This window comes from Poecilia latipinna, unplaced genomic scaffold (assembly GCF_001443285.1).
Source record: "Poecilia latipinna isolate Pla-1442-1.1 unplaced genomic scaffold, P_latipinna-1.0 Scaffold1521, whole genome shotgun sequence".
NCBI classification, from domain to species: domain Eukaryota; kingdom Metazoa; phylum Chordata; class Actinopteri; order Cyprinodontiformes; family Poeciliidae; genus Poecilia; species Poecilia latipinna.
In genome coordinates, this window is record NW_015114137.1 from 102,938 (window position 1) to 122,989 (window position 20,052).

General features: G+C 39.7%; 2 protein-coding genes across 2 annotated transcripts; both read left to right on the forward strand.

Annotated features, from left to right (window-relative positions):
* The first annotated feature begins 2,347 nt into the window (after nucleotides 1–2,347).
* rpl37 (ribosomal protein L37) lies at nucleotides 2,348–5,176 on the forward strand. The gene is made up of 4 exons (XM_015058163.1): nucleotides 2,348–2,452; nucleotides 3,115–3,250; nucleotides 3,382–3,466; nucleotides 5,066–5,176. The coding sequence occupies exons 1-4, from the start codon at nucleotides 2,450–2,452 to the stop codon at nucleotides 5,133–5,135; spliced, it is 294 nt and encodes a 97-aa protein (XP_014913649.1). The 5' UTR covers nucleotides 2,348–2,449; the 3' UTR covers nucleotides 5,136–5,176.
* Nucleotides 5,177–7,271: 2,095 nt separating this feature from the next.
* On the forward strand, nucleotides 7,272–19,927 carry LOC106963319 (prostaglandin G/H synthase 1). The gene is made up of 11 exons (XM_015058168.1): nucleotides 7,272–7,445; nucleotides 7,626–7,709; nucleotides 11,524–11,640; nucleotides 13,234–13,374; nucleotides 13,458–13,601; nucleotides 14,922–15,103; nucleotides 15,217–15,300; nucleotides 15,689–15,935; nucleotides 16,698–16,984; nucleotides 17,822–17,969; nucleotides 19,160–19,927. The coding sequence occupies exons 1-11, from the start codon at nucleotides 7,439–7,441 to the stop codon at nucleotides 19,504–19,506; spliced, it is 1,788 nt and encodes a 595-aa protein (XP_014913654.1). The 5' UTR covers nucleotides 7,272–7,438; the 3' UTR covers nucleotides 19,507–19,927.
* The last annotated feature ends 125 nt before the right edge of the window (nucleotides 19,928–20,052 follow it).

Consider the following 20,052-nt stretch of genomic DNA (forward strand, 5'->3'; position numbering starts at 1 on the left):
AAGGGCACCAGGGATGATACTAAATATAAAGATTTTACAGCCTCCTTCCTCCACCGGCAATGGCTCACTGCCCAGGATGCCATTGTGACAGGGGGCAGCATAAAAATCAATTTGTGCTGCCCCAATTACAAGCCATGCACACTCCTGTGGACTGAATGGTGTCAGGTCAGCTGCTGTTCAGAATCTAAACAATGTAGTGTAGAACAATATTCAGTGATTTCAACGGTTCGACACTGAACCCATGTTCTTTAAAAGACTGTGGATGTACATCAAACCTTCATTCTGCTTTTGAAATCACAATCAGGAGCATTTTCTATGGACATTAACAACGTAAATTAAATAAGAAAACAGTGAAGGCATGAAATGCTAGACTCTTTAGTCTAAAAGTATGCACGTTCACTTTTGCGACTGCTTTACATCCTGATATGTTTGTCAAATTTAAATGAGAATCCAACATGATTGTAAGACATACCTCGTCTGTAAATCATTGTGAGTTGCCTTTTTCCCGTGTTGTAGAATTGCTTTGTAAGTAAAGCCGGATTAATTGATTGACTGACTGGCTCAATATTTTTAGATTTGTGTGATAATTCCTCATTGTCCTTTGGATTTTATTTGTATTTTATTGTTTTACAAGGTGTGACCATGGAAGGGAAATAAATTAACATTTTTACTTGCAGTTACTGAGAGGCATGTCTTTCAAACCGTGCCCCAGCAAATTCAAAGTTGTGTTAAAACTGGTGCAATGTCCTTACCTGTTCTCAAAATACATTCAAAAACCTGGATTAAGATATTAAAAATTATAATTAATTTTCATATAAGTTAAAAATAAGTGGACTAAGACTTGAACCTTTGGGTACACCTGTAATTTTTTTATTTACAATGTTTTATTGTCACTTATGACAACATATTGTTCACAATTCAAAAGATAGAATTTACATCACTCTAAACTTTGCTCTAAAAAAATTATGCTTGATCAGTTTTGAATAAAAGCATTATGGTTAGTGAGTCAAACACCTTTAAAATCCAGACCAAAACAAAGTTCAACCTTACCCTGATCAAGAAATTATCTGATCTGATCAATAAATAAGCAATCCCCACAGCAATGCAAACTATTTCAAATCTTGTCTGTCATATCTTATTTTATTCACTCAAAAGTTCTTTGAAAATTTTGCCAGTGACTTATAACATAAGCATGAAGTAGCAAAGGGCATTCATGAAGTAGACTGTGAGGTTGCTGATTTATAAAAAAGAAAAAATTGTTAGTTAAGTCCATGTCAGTATATCACAGAATTTTTGAAAAATTCTCCAAACAATTTTTTTTCAATATCTTGAGCTCACTTCCCGACCCTAGACCCCTCCACACACACACACACATCTTGAAACAAACACACAAATATCACAAAATAAATGGGAATAAACATTTAAAGTACAACCAACAATATGATAGGAACAGAGATTTAAAAAAAAGCATAAATGAAACCTACAATGTCGCCATATTTGGCCTTAGTGTTGAGGGGCAAAAGCTTACTCATGTTTTTATTTCGAGCATAAAGTAAGTATATGTTAAACATTCATACACACACAAAAAACTAAAATGTACAACAAAAGTATACATCCAGGCTATGTTCCATATCTGATTGATTGATTGATTGATTGATTGATTGATTGATTGATTGATTGATTGATTGATTGATTGATTGATCTATTTATTTATGTATTTTGTGGGGTTAAGGTTCCAAAGATCTGAGTGTTCACATTTACTGTAAATGTGAACACTCAGATCTGGCCCATATCTAATTTGAGCCACTTAGAAACATATTTCACTTACTCAAATTTTCAAAAATGTATTTTATGTATTTATTTGTCTCTATATTTACCTTTACTGTTACTGTTAATATGATATAATGTCATAGAAGTTACTTGAGTTTAAGACATTTGTTTAATAAAAGAAGTTGCTGCGACGTCTATGTAGTGTGTGGTTTTTTCTTTATTTTATTTTTATTGTAGATCCACCAAATAGGATTTGATATTACATTTTCTGTGGTGTAAAACGTGAATTAGCCAATTTTCTGTATTTGTTGGTACGTGTTTTATAGCACACATATGAATTATGCAAATAAATGCATGTAGATCTTCATTGGCTCCTGCAAAAGACTTTACAACACATAAACAACGTTGTTGTTTAATTAACCCTTGTGCGTGCGAGGACTGAGGGAAACGAAGAGGACTGTAGCAAATGATAGAAGTTTTACGTGTGTAGGGTCGGTTGCACCCCATTTCTAAACACACGGGTTAAAACCCTATTTTTGATTACTTATGGAGGATTTTTTTCTCCCTCCAAGTAGCAAGACGGACTCATTTCTCTGCTACCCCCGGACGTAGCACGGATGTGATTTGATGCCGTACCGGCTCCTCTTCCGGTCTCTTTTCCCACAGCCACTGGGCGAAAATGGTGAGAAGCAACGCTGATAAAGAGAAATCTTTTAACATCTGCTTAATCAAACGTTGATTTGAGACAAACTGACACTTTTCTGATGGCTTATAAGTAGCGGCACCTTTTAGTTAAAGTATTTATAAGAAAAATCTAATCGTTTTATGAAATTATAATACGTTTCCGCAGCATCTTAGTAGCATTGTTCGCTAGCGTTAGCGTCAAGTCTGCAGTACCTGAAACGAGATTAAGTTAAGAAGAACAACGTGGAATAACTTACTTTGCGGTTCTTAATTCATTTTAAAGAGTTTTGTATAAATACTAAGCATGTGTTAAATTAACCTGTGGCGTGACTATTCATTTGTGTCGAGTGTTTACTTTAGTAAGCCCTTAATTCATTGCCCGTACAAGTTTGTGAAAATTGGTTACTAGACCCCTGTTTATAGAAGAGACTGACGCTTGCTATTATTATAAATAAGCCATTTGAGGTTGGTGTTGAATCACAACCAACTATGTGTGCGTGGTAAAGTCTTGTCAATGATGTTACCAAACAAATGTCTGAACCAATGACTTTCTGTGATTCATTTATTTGTACTGAGACAAGACATTACTCGATTTTAACTCGACTTTTAAGTTTTTAAAGAGTACGACTCTGACCTCCCTGATCTCTTCTTCCTCCTCAGACCAAGGGAACATCGTCATTCGGTAAGCGCCGAAACAAGACGCACACCCTGTGCCGTCGTTGTGGAGCCAAGGCCTATCATCTGCAGAAGTCTTCCTGCGGCAAGTGTGGCTACCCCGAGAAGCGCAAGAGAAAGTGTAAGTTGTGTAGGATATATTGTATGTCCCGTGTTGGGGATATTTCAGCTTAAACTTCACTTAATAGGTATTTTCTGTATATCTCGAGGATTTTTTATTTTTAACAAAGTAGGATCTTATTTTGATTCTAGACAACTGGAGCGCTAAGGCTAAGAGGAGGAACACCACTGGAACCGGCCGTCTGAGGCACCTGAAGGTTGTCTACCGCAGATTCAGGTGAGGAGTGCAAGTGGGAGGAAAAATGCATGTTCAGTTTAGATCACAGTAAAAAAACAAAAGTGATTTTGTTATTGAAAAAAAAAAAAGTAACAAATGTCAGGTTAAAACATAGTTTCCTGTGTGTAAACACATTGTGCCTGTAGTTTCATCTGTGTTCCTCACTTAAGTTGGAGCTAAAGTATCTTAATGAATGTGTAGAAATGCACAAAAAAGATGAATGATGATTTAAAAAAAAAAAGAAGTCACTGACGGTGTTAACATCACAAATTGTTGGGTTAGAGAAACACTGTCAAATCGAAACCAATTGCAAACACTGGGGGTTGTTGATATTCCCCGCAGGAAATATAAGCAAGATTCCTCCCGCTAACTTTTAATCCACAGAAAGGTTAAGACTTTTATACAAATAGACATTGTTGCACGGTTTTATTCGTTATAAATGTTGAACCAGAATTTTGGGAAATTAGACAAAATTTCTAACCACATTGTTTACGTCTTTCAAGTTTGGTTTTAGTGAAAACGTTCTAAGCAAAAACTTTGATATAAGCGGTTTCAACCAAACAAATTTGTTTCCTTAAGTGGATGTAGGAGTTTTTCTTAGTTTACCTAGAGATGGCTCTAAACTAAATATCCGAGGGGAAATGATCATACAGGTAGACTGTAAGGAGGATTTATCTATTTTATTTACTTTAGTCATAAATGGAAAACATCAGCCTTTCATCTAGAAGCCCCACTTCCATTTATAGTTTGACAAGCAGCATAATTTAGTGTTTTGCTCTCCACTCTTAGAAATGCCACATACTGTTTGTGGAAAGGGGAATCTGATTATCCATTTAAGACAAAAAGATTCAGTCCTGGGAAAACCTGATGCTGAACTTCATGACCTTTGATGGAGAAATAAACAATATTTAGATCAGGAACATTTATTTTCTTTGGATTCCCTTTAGAGAAGAGCAACATTTTATTTTCATATGCACAGTTGTTAGTTGCTTTAAATATCTTGCAGATTTTTTAAAAATATGTATATTAGTTCATTTAAAATGTTGGTAATTTATGAATTTAGTAAAAAATCTTTGCTGCTAATTGAACTTTAGAATATTGACTACATATTTCAGCTGTCTGGCAAAACAAAACATTTAAGTTCAGGAAATTGGGAGGGAACATTTCTAAGTGTAAATCATATCACTAGTTATTCATGGTTTTATACTTTTGACAAGAAAATGGAGGATTATTGTTTTTTGCAAGGAAATGAAGCTATTTGAATTTTCATTGTTCGTTACCTAATTGTGCTGATGGGAGCGGGGCGAACCTGACAGTTTGTGACATTAGATCCTGGTGATCTCTGTTCCATCCTTAAATAGATGTTAATTTACCTTAAGCATGTTTTATCAGTCTTGTTGGCTGTTTTGCAGCAAGATCACCCCTTTTTTTTATAGAAAAGGGTGCCTGGTGTTTTTATTATTATTATTTTGAAGTAGGAATAACAAATATCCTTAATGTCCTTAATTATCAACCGTTACAAACTGATACATTTAACCAGTATCATGAGTTTAAGTTAATGTTAAATGCTTTAACTTTTTTTTTATTATTTTTTTGCAGGAATGGTTTCCGGGAAGGCACTACCCCCAAACCCCGACGTGCTGCAGTGGCCGCCTCCAGCTCATCCTAAATGACACATTTTTGGTTTAATAAATGTGATGATAAATTGGAGTTTCGGTGTCGTGTCTTTTTCCACTTTTATCTGGGGTCAGATGAGCATGGGGTGGACCAGTTTGAGGCCAGAACTTTGTGTTCGCTTCTGGGTGGCCCAGTTGTATCTGATTTTCAGATTATGATTTAGTCTAACTTTATTTGGATTTGTTTACAAAGTATGTCTCCAGGAGACTGCTGGTGGTTTGAAGATAACTTGCTTTTTCAGTGCTGTCCAGTTATCATTCCATGGATTACATGTTGTAGGGGGAACAGACACGGACTTTAAATGTCCTAATCTTTACATTATTTGAGCATAGTGATAATTGGTCTGATTGCAAATAGAAGCCGACACCAATTTGTTTCAAGCCAAGTTGGAAATGGGATTGAGCCCAAATGCTTTCCATAGGGGATGAATCTGAGGTTTGATGTTAGACTGCTGCATTTAGTATGTTTTTCAAATTAAATATAAATGATTGTCTTTAATTAAAAGGTAAATTAAATTTTAAGGTCTGAATTCTTAATGTGTTCCTACTGTCTTAGAAATGCCACATTCGGTTTGTGGAAAGGGGAATCTGATTATCCATTTAAGACAACGATTCACTTCTGAGAATCTCAATGAAAGTGCAGAACACACTTTCATTGGTCCCATCTTTATATGGGTCACATCTAATTATCATTAGCTAATGAAATGTATCTTTTTTTTAAATTGAAAATATAAGTGGTCTCAGTAAAAATCTAAAATGTCTGTGCTAAAAGTACAAATAAAGGCTTATCTGTTAATACTTTAAAGTTGAGCAAAATGGCATTTGTAATGAGGCCTTTGTACTCCATCTTTACTATAATTGTAGATGTACAATTAAAGTTTGACATGCAGCATAATTGTTTGTCGTTTTAGTTTCAGAAACACTGTTAGTTGTAGACCTACAGTTATAGTAAAGCTCTAAATCTGAATTTAAATCTCATCTGGCAAAAATAAAGTATAACAGTTTACTGATCCTTGAAAGGTTTTTGACTTTGGATCTCTTGAGTAAAGTCATCCATTTATGATTTGAGCCGTTTCCATTTGGTTGCTGGACACAGAATTTGTTTTGCACAACACTAACAGTTCATGCATTCAGCAGCAGCTTTTGGGCAGAAATTGTTTCAACAGGCAGAGAAAACATCCCTGCTCTGCTGAGCTGAGGACGTTGAGTCTGCATTTTGCTCTTGCATATCTGCCAGGGATGAATTTCCTTCAGGTTGAGGCAGAAGCCATGTTTATGCGATCTGGAAAAATACAGCTGGGAGATGAATTTTTTGGGGGCGGGGTGGGAGTCTATGAAACAAATATTTATAAAGCACCAAACAATGCTGAAACTTCTCCGAAGATGACCGTCTGTTTACAAGTGAGTCAAATGATTAAATTTTATGAGTAAGGCTGGAAAATGTCAGCGGAGGCATCCATATAAAAGAAAAGCAACTTGCCTCCAAAGTGACCTAACGTTAGGTCAAGTAAAAAATAAAAAAAACCCAGATGCGTTACTTCAAACGAGGAACCAACAGATTACACATAAAGATGCTAATGGTTTTCAACAAATGTAAATATTTTATCTATTGAGATCTGGCACGCTGACCTCTAACCCATAACGTTGGTCTGGTTTCGGTCACAGATAAGCCCAGCAGCATTTCCCAACATTCTTCTGCAAACTGGTGCCTGGTTTCTCTGTTTTACACAACCAGCACACTCCTCCACCTCTGTCAAAGTGGTGCTGCTGGCCAGCCTCTAGTTTCAAGTTGTTCCCATTACTTAGACTACAATCTATTTTACTGTCTTGCTGGGTGGTGATAGATTGCTGCAATGATTGCAGTTGCCAGACTTTAAGGTAGGAGTTCGGTCTCCTGAAGGACATGTCAGATTGCCTTATGTTTTTGGTTTTCACATGCACTTAGTTGATGTAAGGTTAGTGAATAATTGAGAAAATGTTTGTAAAAGTGCAGTAAATGGGAATTAAAAAAAAAAAAAAAACTTTATTGCTTTATTGGGCAATAAATAATTTTCCAGGAAGAAGGGGTGAGACTCATTACATTCCACCAGCAGGTGGCAATAAAGAGCGGCCACCTTTCAGTCTCTTCTTTTCCCATCTGATGGGAGGTGGTGGGACAGCTAGTCCAGTTGCTCTCACTCTGTCCTTCAGCTGCTGAGTCTCCTTCCTCTGACTCTCATCCTGCCTGCTGTATTATTGCACTTCTCCTGCTGTTTTATACATTGGAATGACATCCTCCTGAACTGAGGCTGCTGTAATGAGAGGTAAGCGTATGCAGCTGCAGCCCCCGTTTGTGCCCCTCTTGTTTCAGCATGCACTAGGATCTCAAGCTATGGTCAGTGTAGTTATTACCTCTATTTTCGCCATGTGTTGAGTTGTTAAAACTGATTTAATCCTTTCTTTTCTCTCTCTCTCTCCCTCTCTACCTCCCTCTCTCTCCAAAGCCTCTATCCTTGGATCGGTTTGTGCTCTTCTCTTGCTCCTGTGGGAGCCCAGATGCCGGGGAGATGAGGTTACGACCAGCACAGGTGGGTAGGAGGTTAGTGGGTTATAAACCTGCGATGTTAGTCTCAGAGGAGCTTCGGAAAACACACGTGGAGTTTAAAGCGGAGCTCTCGTTTTCGTGATCCCTCTTGGATTTGTCAGTTCTTAATCTGAACATGGCAGGTTAGGTTGGTGTAGGGGTATCAGACATTCCTGGAGCCAAGAAAACAAAGGCATGTCTTGGCAGGTAGAGAGTCCTGCTGTTTTAGCGAGCATCAGATGCAGTTGCATGTGTAAGTTTGATGCAATTTTCTTTTTAAGCTTTTAAGAAAGATGAACACCAAAGGGGGGACGGTTCTGATGTTATGATTGTCATCACAGAGGGATATCTGTTCAAAAACCAACTAAGTGGATAATTCTGAAATTAAAGCAAACATGATTCTGGAGCTATTTTAAAACATCACTGAGATTGTCACTGAGAAAATGTTGGTTTTGTGAATAGTTTTATTTTCTTTTGAAAGTTGAAATCAAAAACAAAGCAAAACAAAAGGAAAATCTTTTTCATCATCTTCTTATCGTCATTTGTTTTGCCCTGACTTAATCTGATGTGTTTCAATCTGTAAACAGAATCACTGCATTAGGAATTATGGAATGTTTAAATGAAAGTTACTGCCAAGCAAATCAATCACATGCAAAACTCTGACAGTGCATTCTCTTAAAATCTTCTAAATAAACAAATAAATCAATAAAATACCTCAGGCCAAATAGTCATAAATCTGAATGTCATTCATCCAATCACAATACAAGCACAATTTCAGCTTTTAGCAAATACTCGGTATTGGGGGGGAAATTCCAAGTATTTGTTCATCTTAGTCAGACTTTTCCAGTCCGTCTTGCACGGACACATCCCCCTCTCACGCCTCCTGTGCCATCTCGCTCTGGATCGTTTTACCTGGAATAACTCATCTCAGAAGTTTGTGGTTCATTCGTGTTTGTGGTTCATTTCAGGTCAAGCTAAAACGAGATTCGAATCCGTTTTGACCCGAGAAATCAGATGGTCTTCGGTCGAGTTTATGTAGCTGTCAGGTGTGATTCCTGGTTCTGATAAGGCTCAGAGAGAGGGGTTTTGGTGGTGGCGTATCTTTGCATGAACAGTGAACTGCATAAAACCACCTTCACAGAACATAGGAAGTGTTTGGATATTTCATGGTTCACCACCCATCTCTCACTGTGAGCGTATCTACAGATTCATGCAGTGTGATGCAGAACCTTAGCCAATGATTTACAAAAGTTTCCGTCATCCCACAACAAGCCTGTGTGAACCAGTTAATTTTGTGCCACAGAAACTCGATCCCCTCCTCTTTGTTTCTCGCCTTTCTTCTCTCCACGGACAAACAATGCGCTTTTCATGTGGGTTGTGTTATGCGCCGCCTGCTTCACTTGACTTGTAAAAAGGAAAGTTAATGATTATTCCTAAGTGTGTGTTATCTTCCGCTACATTAAATCCTCCATCAATCTGCAGCTTGTCTGAATGCACCGACTGGTAACAGTAGGAAGCTGTTAGGTAACGCAGTCGGGGTGCCGGCGCCACTGCAGCTAACTAATCAACTCATTATGTTGATATTGTTTGATTCGAAAGAAAACTAAAGTGGGGGGAAAAATAAATAAATTTTGTTTCATGTGTGGGAATGTTGTGTACTGTTCCAAGGCAGTTCTGCAAAGATGAGCGTGAGTGGGCAAATGTTTGGCTGCGGCTTAGCTGTTGAGGTTGTTCTTCACATAAACCAAGTAAAAAAACAGAAAGAAACACTGAAACTTACGGTGGGATGAAGTGTTTATACCCCTTAAACTTTTTTTTTTCTAGATTACAAATGTGTGCCACATGTTTCAGATTTTTACATAAAAAAAACTTGAAAACCAATAAATCCTTTTCATTCAATTTCACGCATACTCTCAACCCCCAGAAGTTTGTGGTTGTAAAGTAATAATCGTAAGGCTGTCGTCTACCTGCAGGCTCAGGGAAGATTTTCAGCCATGAACCTCTGCACATTTCTCACAGTAAAAACGTTTTCTCGCCGTCTGAATGGCAGAACTTTGGTTTAGAGGTCCATAAATTACAACTGATTTGAATCTGAGTTAATGTTACATGAGACCCAGTCATGATTAACTTGGCGAATTTACAGTTTGGCTTAAATAAACAACAGGAAAATAAATCACATCGTTTTATAACATTGTTTAGCAGACGTACTGTAGTTGGTTTGTCACAGTTTATCATTTTCTTCTCTGTTTGCAGTTGTCAGACATGATGTGTAAGAAATGGTCTGCAAGCCCCAAAACCAAATAAATACGTTGTTTTAAATCAAACTAACTTCTGACATTGCTGTGTCCAGTTTTCGTCTTGTACTCTCCTTTCATATCGTTTATTCATTAGAAATTAATGAAGTTTTCCCTTGAAATAGTCTTGGCTTTAAATGAAGGCGTTCATGTTTGCTCAAGTATGTTAAAGAAGCCATCCAATTCCTTTTAAACACCTATTTTAATCGTACTTTTATCTAATTTTGCACACAGTTATTGTTCTGTTTTCCCGCACAGTCGAGATTGTCTTACTAGATTACGAACAAAAGTGTAATTTAATTAAACTAGGGGACAAAAGGAAAGTCAGAGTGCGATCCTGTTGAGGGTTAAAAGACAAATCCCTGAAGCTCATAAGACTTCACATCTGTCTCCGAAACATATCTGTTGTGTGTGAAGTTGGGAGCGTTATGGCAGGCTTGACCCGAACAGATGGTGCTGTAGGAAGTAAGTTAGTGTCAAGTAACGAGAACTGCTCACATGGAGAGAGGCAGCAACAACAGTGCCTGATTTCTGTTCCCCACCCTTTGGCTTCATGTGATGGTTCGAAAAGGTTTGTGTGTTTATCATGTTGCCTTATTTTTGTGACAGAAAAAAGAAATTGACCATGATGAATCTTTTCAAAAATAATTCCCACCTGTATTGTGGCTGCAACCTCAGCATTCTGTGTTATTTGGTTTGGAGTATCAGCATTCCACAGCTTGACTTGGCAACATTAGGCTTCCCACTTTTTTTTTTTTTTTTTTCCCAGGGTTGATTTCTCTCTACCACTGCCCTCTTCAGGTGACGCTACAGATTTTCCAGCGATTGGTGTTGATAGACTGACATTTCCTTTAATTCTGGTGTAACCTTTTATTGTGTGTGTTGCTCTTTTAACTTGCATATCACTTCCGCTTCACTAAAGTCTAGTTAGTGAAGAAAAGTGATCCCAGAGCATGATGGTACCGCCACCTTGCTTTACCATGGATTTAGTGGGCTTTTTAGTGATGTGGTGTGTTGTTAAGTAGGTTATTTATGTAACTCGAGCAAATACGAAATGTAGTTTTCAAAAGATGATCTTGTCTTTTGAGGGAATATAGCTGCACAAACAAACCTCTCTACAAACTGGACTTTACCTAAAGCTGCAAATGAGCAAATATCAGCAAAATCCCACTAGAACAGCTGGACTTTATTTACCCTAATTACACTCTGTAAAGTTGGTGGCATGCATGCAAGAATGAATCCTGGAAAGGACTCGAAGGGTGGTCCAACAAAGTTTTACTTATGTAACCAGTTTACTGCAGCTTTTAAAAATGTGTTTTTTTTTTTGTTCATTAATGCAGCGTGTTTGTCTCAGAACGGAAAGATTTTTGAAATAATTTATTTTGGTTAATTATGTTACAAAAGCTTGGCCTTTTTGGCAGCAGTGTGTGCCAGGGACTGCTTATAACCACTGGATGATTCACCTTCTTTTTTATGAGCAGATGGGAGAGTTTTTAACTCTGGTTTTCCTCCTGTTTTCCACAGTGAACCCATGCTGCTACCTCCCGTGTCAGCACTGGAGCATCTGCGTGCGCTACGGCGAGGACAAGTATGAGTGTGACTGCACTCACACCGGATACTACGGAGAAAACTGCACCGTCCGTGAGTCGACTCATCTTCAAAAGGGCCTCCTCTCATTTCCTCCGTCGTTATTACACTGCTCAGGAATTCAAGACCCGTGTTTTCTCCAAAGAGTCACTTACGGATCAAGATGGATTCTTGCTATATTGCGACAAAGCTCCCTGGCTCACGGAGTCGAAGCCGTCCTTCTCTAGACCAAATATTTGGGGAAAATTTGGTGAAAGTGCCAGCAGGAGAGCAGCTGGATCAGAAGTTAATCTGTTGATTTCTTCTGCAGAGGCCTGAACTGGTCTGCTTCTCATTTCCACGAAACAGTCACCCTGCTGCGGTTTGCAGTCAGGGGTTATGCAAACTCTGAGACTGACAGATTTTTAAAGTGCAACAATTACTTTTAATGGTGATGCGGGGGGGAAAAATGAGAGGGAAGTGAGGAAGGAAAAGACCAGCAGAGTTAAAGGAGCCAGAGGAGAGGGGCTGGGTGTGAACGTCTACATAGCTTTTTTATGATCTGACTTTTTGGATGACTTTCCCTTAATGTTTCCGGGAATCCTGGCCCTTTCTCCCTCAGAAAACCGGTGGAGTCGTGTTTGCAGGAGTCACTGGTTGCATATACCATTCTTACAGCAATATTTTCATAGCGTATCCTTTATCATAAAAGAAATCACATCCTTTATGATGTGATTTCTTTTATGAAGAGCATCACACACACACACAATGGAGAACGGATGCCGTCACACCCCTCACTTTGTATTTGACAAGGGAGGGCTAGGAGCCTCCCTCTTTTTCCTCCAGATGTAGCGGCTGTCATTATGGCCGAGCACGCAATGCTAACTGATGTCAGACGGGAAGACTTTAGTCTGACTTCAAAAAGGAGAAACTATGATGTGGCATTTCATACAGTGAATGGAAATACCTCATTTCAGCTGCAGTATGTTACAAATCTCGGCACATGATCAAAGGGACCGCAGCAGACATGTAGGAAATAACGTTTTGTTTTTTTGTTTTTTCGTATGTCACATTTTGTAAGTGTCTGACTTAGGTCATTATTTTATTATTATTTGTAGAGCAGAGACAGACTCCACACTGATGCTTTTTAATAAGGAGAGCACCTCAGCGGACACTCTGTGCCCCCCGACGCAGAATGCTAAAATAAAATCCTTTGATTCATGTTCCCTGGGGTCCAAGATGGTAGATAAGTTTAACTCTTCTGACAAAGTAATCTCCTCATGAAGCGCAGGATTCCCATAAGTTACATTCTGGCGCTTAAGAGCCCTTGGGAAAACATGCCCAATGTTGATCTTGTGGTTTGAAGGCGTTTTATCTTTTTGACAGGGAAATCCTGGATTCAGGATTTGTAGCTCAATAACGAGAATGAGCTACCATGTTTTTAGACCCAGTTTATGAAGTCGGTGAATACAGAGATGTGGGTGGCCTCAGCTGTTAAGGCTTACAAAGGCCCCTGATGGACTATGACATAATGACTCAGCTACGTAAAGCACATTTCCTCTCCACATTCCCAGTTGTTCTCATTTACACTGAAATAAAAAAAATAATAAAAAGTGGGTTTACTTCCTCTTTCCCCCCCGCCTCCCTTTTTTTGCCCCCTCATCATAGCTGAACTTTGGACCCGGGTGCGTCGGTTCCTCAGGCCCAGTCCAGATGTGGTGCACTACATTCTCACCCATTTCCACTGGCTGTGGGACATCATCAACAACACGTTCTTACGGAACGTCCTGATGCGGCTGGTTCTGACGGGTCAGATGATCGTTTAGACAGATTCGCTGGGGGTCACGTAGCACAGCGTTTATTTATGCTAGCTCTCTTCCTTTTGTCAACAGTGAGATCCAGCCTGATCCCCAGTCCTCCCACGTTCAATTCAAAATATAACTACATCAGCTGGGAATCCTACTACAACCTCAGCTACTACACTAGGATCCTGCCGCCTGTTCCCGAGGACTGCCCCACGCCCCTAGGGGTCAAAGGTGAGGTCTGAGGCGCTGAGGACTGTCAGCAGGAGTTTTATTTTTAATTGTTCATGCACGCTGTTAAGCTGTTACACGTGCTCTCTGAGTTTGAGTTGATCGGACTGTCGAGCAACTTTTAATTAGTAATTGTGTGATATGACATGTTGGAAAATTTCTCACCTTTCTTTCTTCAGGTGGTGAAGAAAAGAGGACAAAGCATTCGAGTACAGCAGATTAGTGATCAGGAAATTGCCATATAAAAGTTTCTGCTGGTCTAAACTTGTACATATCAAGAGTTAGAGCGATATTTAGGAAGTTTAAAACAATTGGTTTTAAACTTGACATCACACAAAGTGAGGGGAAAGGCCAGGGTGTCTTGATATGCTCACTATTGAACTAACACTTTGCTGAATAATCATTCAGTTCGTTTTCAGCATTCAGTCACCTTGAGTTTTTATTATTTTAAATCTGACTAATTCGAAATAAAACTCAGCTGTTCTCGTTGGATTTTAAATATATATATATTACCCTGTTTGCAGCCTTTTGCAGAAATTTAACAAATCTGAACAATTGTTTTCAGCAAAGTTGGACATCGAGATTTGGAGAAAAAGTGGGACAATGGTGACATAGCAAAAACTGGATACTTTTCCGAGATTTTTTTGAAAAGGAAAGCAGGAAACTGGTCAGGGAGGCTTTCAAGATGCCAACATCAACAAGGAAAGAGCTGCAGGATTTTACATAAAGGACTATTTGTGTTGGACATGTGATAAAAAAAATTGTCCATATTTTCTATGGACTTGCCAGGGGTTATGAGAACGAAACATATTGCTCAAAAAAAGAAAGAAAAAAAAGAAATCCAGGCCTGGCTAAAATCTCCCAGCACCTTGTGAGAAAATGTGTTGTGGTTTAATGAATCTAGCCTTGAAGTTATGGGACACAATTCCAAAAACTACAGTGAACATCACCTTAAAAACATCACATCCAAGGTGAAACCGGGGTTACTTCTCTTCAGGTGAAATTGAGAGATTTTTTTTAAGGTGGATGAAGTTATGAATTTCTCCAAATGTCAGTCAGTTTGACCCTAAACCTACAGGAAGCAGATTTCACAAGTTTCCGTTCGGATGTGTGCCTGAAAATCCAAGCATACATCCAAATCTAGAACAAAAACATAGCTGACAAGAGAAAAATTAAGGTTAAAATTAAAGGCTCGTGTATAGAAGTCTCTGAATGAAAGATGTTTTCACAATCTCACCTATTTGAAGAACTTTAAATGTTACCAATAAATGTATGTTTGTGTGTGACGTTTAGTGTTTTTTTTTTCTCTCTCAATTCATTCAGGCAAAAAAGGCCTCCCGGACCCGGAGGTTTTGGTTGAGAAGCTGCTGAAAAGAAGGACATTCAGGCCCGACCCTCAGGGCTCCAATTTGATGTTTGCTTTCTTTGCTCAGCACTTCACCCACCAGTTCTTCAAGACCTACAACCGCATGGGTCTGGGCTTCACCAAGGCTCTGTCACACGGGGTCAGTCCGCGACAAATAACAAACCTTTTAGAAAGTATTTTAATCCGATCTTGGTCAGCTGTGTGTTAAATTTCCCTCCTCTTAATCCGTGTTTCATCTTGTTACTTGTGCAGGTGGATGCGGGCCACATTTATGGAGACAACCTGGAACGTCAGCACAACCTCCGGCTTTTCAAAGACGGAAAACTGAAATATCAGGTGAGACGTGCGGCGTTGGCTTTAACACATGGAACAAGATCAGAACAGAAAATAATAGTTGCAGTTCTCCAGTTGCTTTTGCATCGAACCAATAAGATAATGTCGTGTCTTTTAACACATTCAGGGCAGTGTTTTCACTTTCTATTTGTCATAATTATTTTTTCCTGATTCTTAGCCAAGTACTACGGAAGCGCATTGCTATCACGCAGGAAAAAAAAAAAAATTCGAGCGCTATCACGTTATAACGTGATACGTATCTTGGTAATGCGCTTCCGTAAAGTACAATTGATCAAAAAATATGCCGAACAACGTTCATGTCGCCAGAAACAGGGAAGCTAATTACCAAACATGGACCGTGTCATAATTAATTCCTGTTTTTCTCCATCAGTTGGTCGATGGAGAAATGTACCCTCCATCTGTAGTTGACGCTCCCATCAGGATGAGCTACCCTCCCGGGGTGCCGGCGGAGAGACAGATGGCCATTGGTCAGGAGGTGTTCGGGCTCCTTCCTGGTTTGGGTTTGTACGCCACACTGTGGCTCAGGGAGCACAACAGAGTCTGTGACGTCCTGAAAGCAGAGCATCCGACCTGGGACGATGAGCAGCTCTTCCAAACGACCCGCCTTATCGTCATCGGTGAGCTCGACACTTTGGAAGACATGTTTATTCTAGAGTCTACATGAATTATTCACGTATAGAAATTGCTCCTTATCCCTCGAATGACATGGGCGTGATCTCTTTTGAGAATTATTTATTGTTGGTGTGATTAGCTCAGAATGGTCAGTAAGAAACAGACTGTGGATTTTGTTTGCAGGATTTCACCATGTGCACGCCGGTGTTAGGTGTAAAACATTCATTTTCAGACTCTGTTGCTGGGAAGAGACGTGCCCACCTTTCATTCACAGCCTTTTAATGCATCAGTTCTTGCCTGCAGGCAGCTTTCTGTGCAGTTAGCAGAGACTGAAACACCTTTCCTGCTCCTGGGTGAGAACCAAGCAGCGAGCAGGATGTGCTTGTTCAGCAGTTTGGTTTTTTTTCTCCAACCCTGGTTGTCAAGGCGCATCGGCCTGCATGTTTTATGCGTTTTCCTCCTGCAGCACACCTGATTTCAATTTAAGTCTGATTAACATGTTTTCCCTGAACTCCAGTCATCTGAATCGGGTGTGTTAAAGCAGGAAATATTTAAAACATGCGGGGCAGCGTGCCCTGAGGACCAGGGTGGGGAAGCACTTCTTTAGAGTATTGTTTTTGTTGTTTGTTTTCATTTTATGTGCTTTTGTTGTCAGTTTTCACAGTGAATGTACAAAATTAAGCAGAAGATTTCAAACACATAAAGCTACTATATTAAATCCAGAGTGCAGAACTTGCGGTGCCCATCACCGTCCGTCTGATTTCCAGGCGAGACCATACGGATCGTGATAGAGGAGTACGTGCAGCACCTGAGCGGCTACCTGCTGCAGCTCAAGTTCGATCCCACCCTGCTCTTCCACTCCCACTTCCAGTACGGGAACCGCATCGCGCTGGAATTCAGCCAGCTCTACCACTGGCACCCGCTGATGCCCGACACCTTCCACATCGACGGAGACGAGCTGACGTACGCGCAGTTCCTCTTCAACACGTCTGTCCTGACGCACTACGGCGTGGAGAAACTGGTGGATGCCTTCTCTCGGCAGGTTGCCGGCCAGGTAACGGCGATCTGAAGGAAACGTCGAAACGACTTCCGACTGGTTTCCTTAACTCTTGACCACATTGCATAAGAATAAAAATTAAAAAAAATTTTTTTTTCTTGTTTGCATCATGTTTCTAAGCTCCTTTTTTTCCTGCAGACTGTAAAACATTCTTTGGTTGTTTGTAGTGGTTGTAGACGACGTGTAACATTTTAGTTTGTCTGCTTTTGTGTGACAGCAAGTCTTGCAAGCAACTGATTGCAATACTGTTGGACGTTAATTAATTGTTTCCTGTTTTGCTGCATTATTACTAATAATATGTTGACATGATGTGTTAAAAAAAATGGGTGTTGAAAAAGTTGTTTTATTTTGTTGGACATTTCCCAAAGTAAGCCTCAAGAGGTTGCCAGATCTCATACGAGGGGATCCTGGAATGTTTTCCTCTGCTCAAGAACAACAAAACTAAAACGATGGTTTTTGTATGATATGCATCTGAATAATTTATTAGGCACAGATAATGACAAGTTTGGGCCAGTCTTCAGGACTGTCTTAAGCCTTTGTTCAACAAGGTGTCTAAAATTAAAAAATCCCTTTGGAGATTTTTGGAGTGGCTGCAGCAGATTTGTCGTCTGCACAGACATCTTCCATTCCATCACACCGTAAATATGCTCTGTTGGATGGAGACCTGGCAACTGTGGAAACTCATAAGGAAATCAGTTGGAGGTCGTTTTTATCTTGTGGCATGATGAATTATCCAACTGGAAGCAGCAAAATAATGCGGAATAAACCACTTGCAAGAAGTAACTAAGCAATTCATTTACAATTGTACACATTTCTAATATTTTTAATCTGCAGATTGGTGGAGGCCACAACATGAACGCTATTGTCTCCAAAGTCGCCGTGAGAACGATAAAGGAGTCCCGCGAGCTCCGGATCCAGCCTTTCAACGAGTACAGGAAGCGTTTTAACCTCGAGCCATATACATCATTCAGAGACTTCACCGGTAAGACAGATGGCTGTTGTGAAACCCATGCAACTCCAAGTGCAAACTACCTGGAACTAGACTTGCAGCTGTGAAAACACGCTCAAAAGGCTGTTGACCTACAAACCGTAGCAATAGGAGAGATGAACCATTAGGATTTTATGTTACAATTTGACGTAAAAATCATTTGGAGACATTTTGTCTTTGTTTCAAATAGTTCCAGAAACGAGTAAGATTTATGGCTGAAAAAAAAAAAAACTCTGGCCACCATAGTCAGGGTCCAAAATATTTGAGGGTGCATAATATGACAGTGCTCTCTTTGGAAGGCCAGAAAAGGTCAGACTCAGAGCAGCAGCTCTCTTGATTTCATGTCTGAAAGAGTGTGTGTGTGTGTGGTGCTGCAATGCTCAGAGCACCAACGCCACACATGCAGCTTTGAAACTTTGTTCATGGGGAAAAGCCAGGAAAAGCACATAAAACAAGTGCAATGGAGCATCTGCCTTGCTGCTAAATGCTCCGGTAATATTATAGCCTGGCAACAAATAAAAAACCAGGTTTGAGTTTCTTTCATGCGTCATATTTGGGGAAGGATTGAAGAAAATCAGTCTTCATTTAATGTCGATGGCCGGGTTTGGGATTTGACCTGTGCAAAGGAGTTTTTCTATGATTGTGTTGCTCTGACAGCTTTTTATTGTACTCCTCAAACACTTTCTGTCACATTACAAGTCCCAGCTTGTTTTAATGGAACTAAAACCAGCTGTTCAAAGTGATGCTAACTTGTAAAGTAGAAGGAAAATTATGCTTTATTTTTAAAATCTTATGCAAATAAAGGAAAGCTGACTGTCTTTTTTTATGTAAGCATCAGCTTTCCACACCTCAATCTTTGCTCTTTCTTCTTTTCATAGTTGCTCAATTTCAGTCAAATTGAATGAAGAGCAACTCTGTCTTTTTTTCTTGATAGTTTTTCAATTCGATTTGGGTCTGGACTTTGACTAGGGCATTCTAGCACATGATTGTCTTTTAAGCTAAACTATTTTAGAGCATCTTCTTCTGTACCCTTCTGAAGCGTTACATATTATACTGATCTGGCACCTTAACATTCACACATCTGTCAGATTGACATATTTACTCATCTTCCTCCTACCGTACTATCAGTGTACATTTTAAGTGTTACTTCTGGTCCTATTTTTTTTTTTTTTTTTTTTTTGCAGATAACGAGGAGATAGCCAGCGCCCTCGAGGAGTTCTATGGGGATATCGACGCTCTTGAATTTTACCCCGGGTTACTGCTGGAGAAGACTCGACCAGGGGCGATATTCGGAGAAAGCATGGTGGAAATGGGCGCCCCCTTTTCCCTCAAAGGCCTCCTGGGTAACCCCATATGCTCCCCAGAATACTGGAAGCCCAGCACATTCGGAGGCAAGGTCGGCTTCGACATCGTGAACTCGGCCACTCTGAAGAAGCTGGTGTGCCTGAACTCCCGGACGTGTCCCTACGTGGCGTTCAGTGTTCCAGCAGAGGAGAAACCAGTCAGGAAAGAACCAAGCACTGAGCTATGACCATGTGCAGATCCCCGGGGAGGGGGAGTTTTTTTTGTTTGTTTTTTTTTACACCAGTTGGCTGCACAAAGCAAGCAAAGATATTAGTTTGGAGAAAACAGCAGTGCTTGTTTTAGCAGCACTACAGATCTTTACAGAGCCCAGTGCTCTGTGTGAAATCCAACTCTCCTGTTACTAAACTCGCTTGCAGCGCGTCCCACACTTGAACGATCACATCAATGAGGAGCCAAACATGTGTTTTTTATTAAATGCTTTCTGCCTACAGACTGAAAAGTTGTTGAAGTTTGGACCGTCCAATAAAATAGATATGTATTTGTTGGTACATGGTTTATTTTGGAATAAAAACTATAGCCACTTGATGTGCTGTTATCCATGAATAAAGATTGGAAGGTGACATCTATTGTTCTCTCAACTTCCATTTACTGAAAGCACTGAATCAGTATTTATTCTGGCCTGCAGTCGTGATGGGAACGGAAGCCTCTCACAATAACCGTGGGTGTGGGTTTAATGATTGGTCACATTAAACACCAACGTTACATTAAAGGA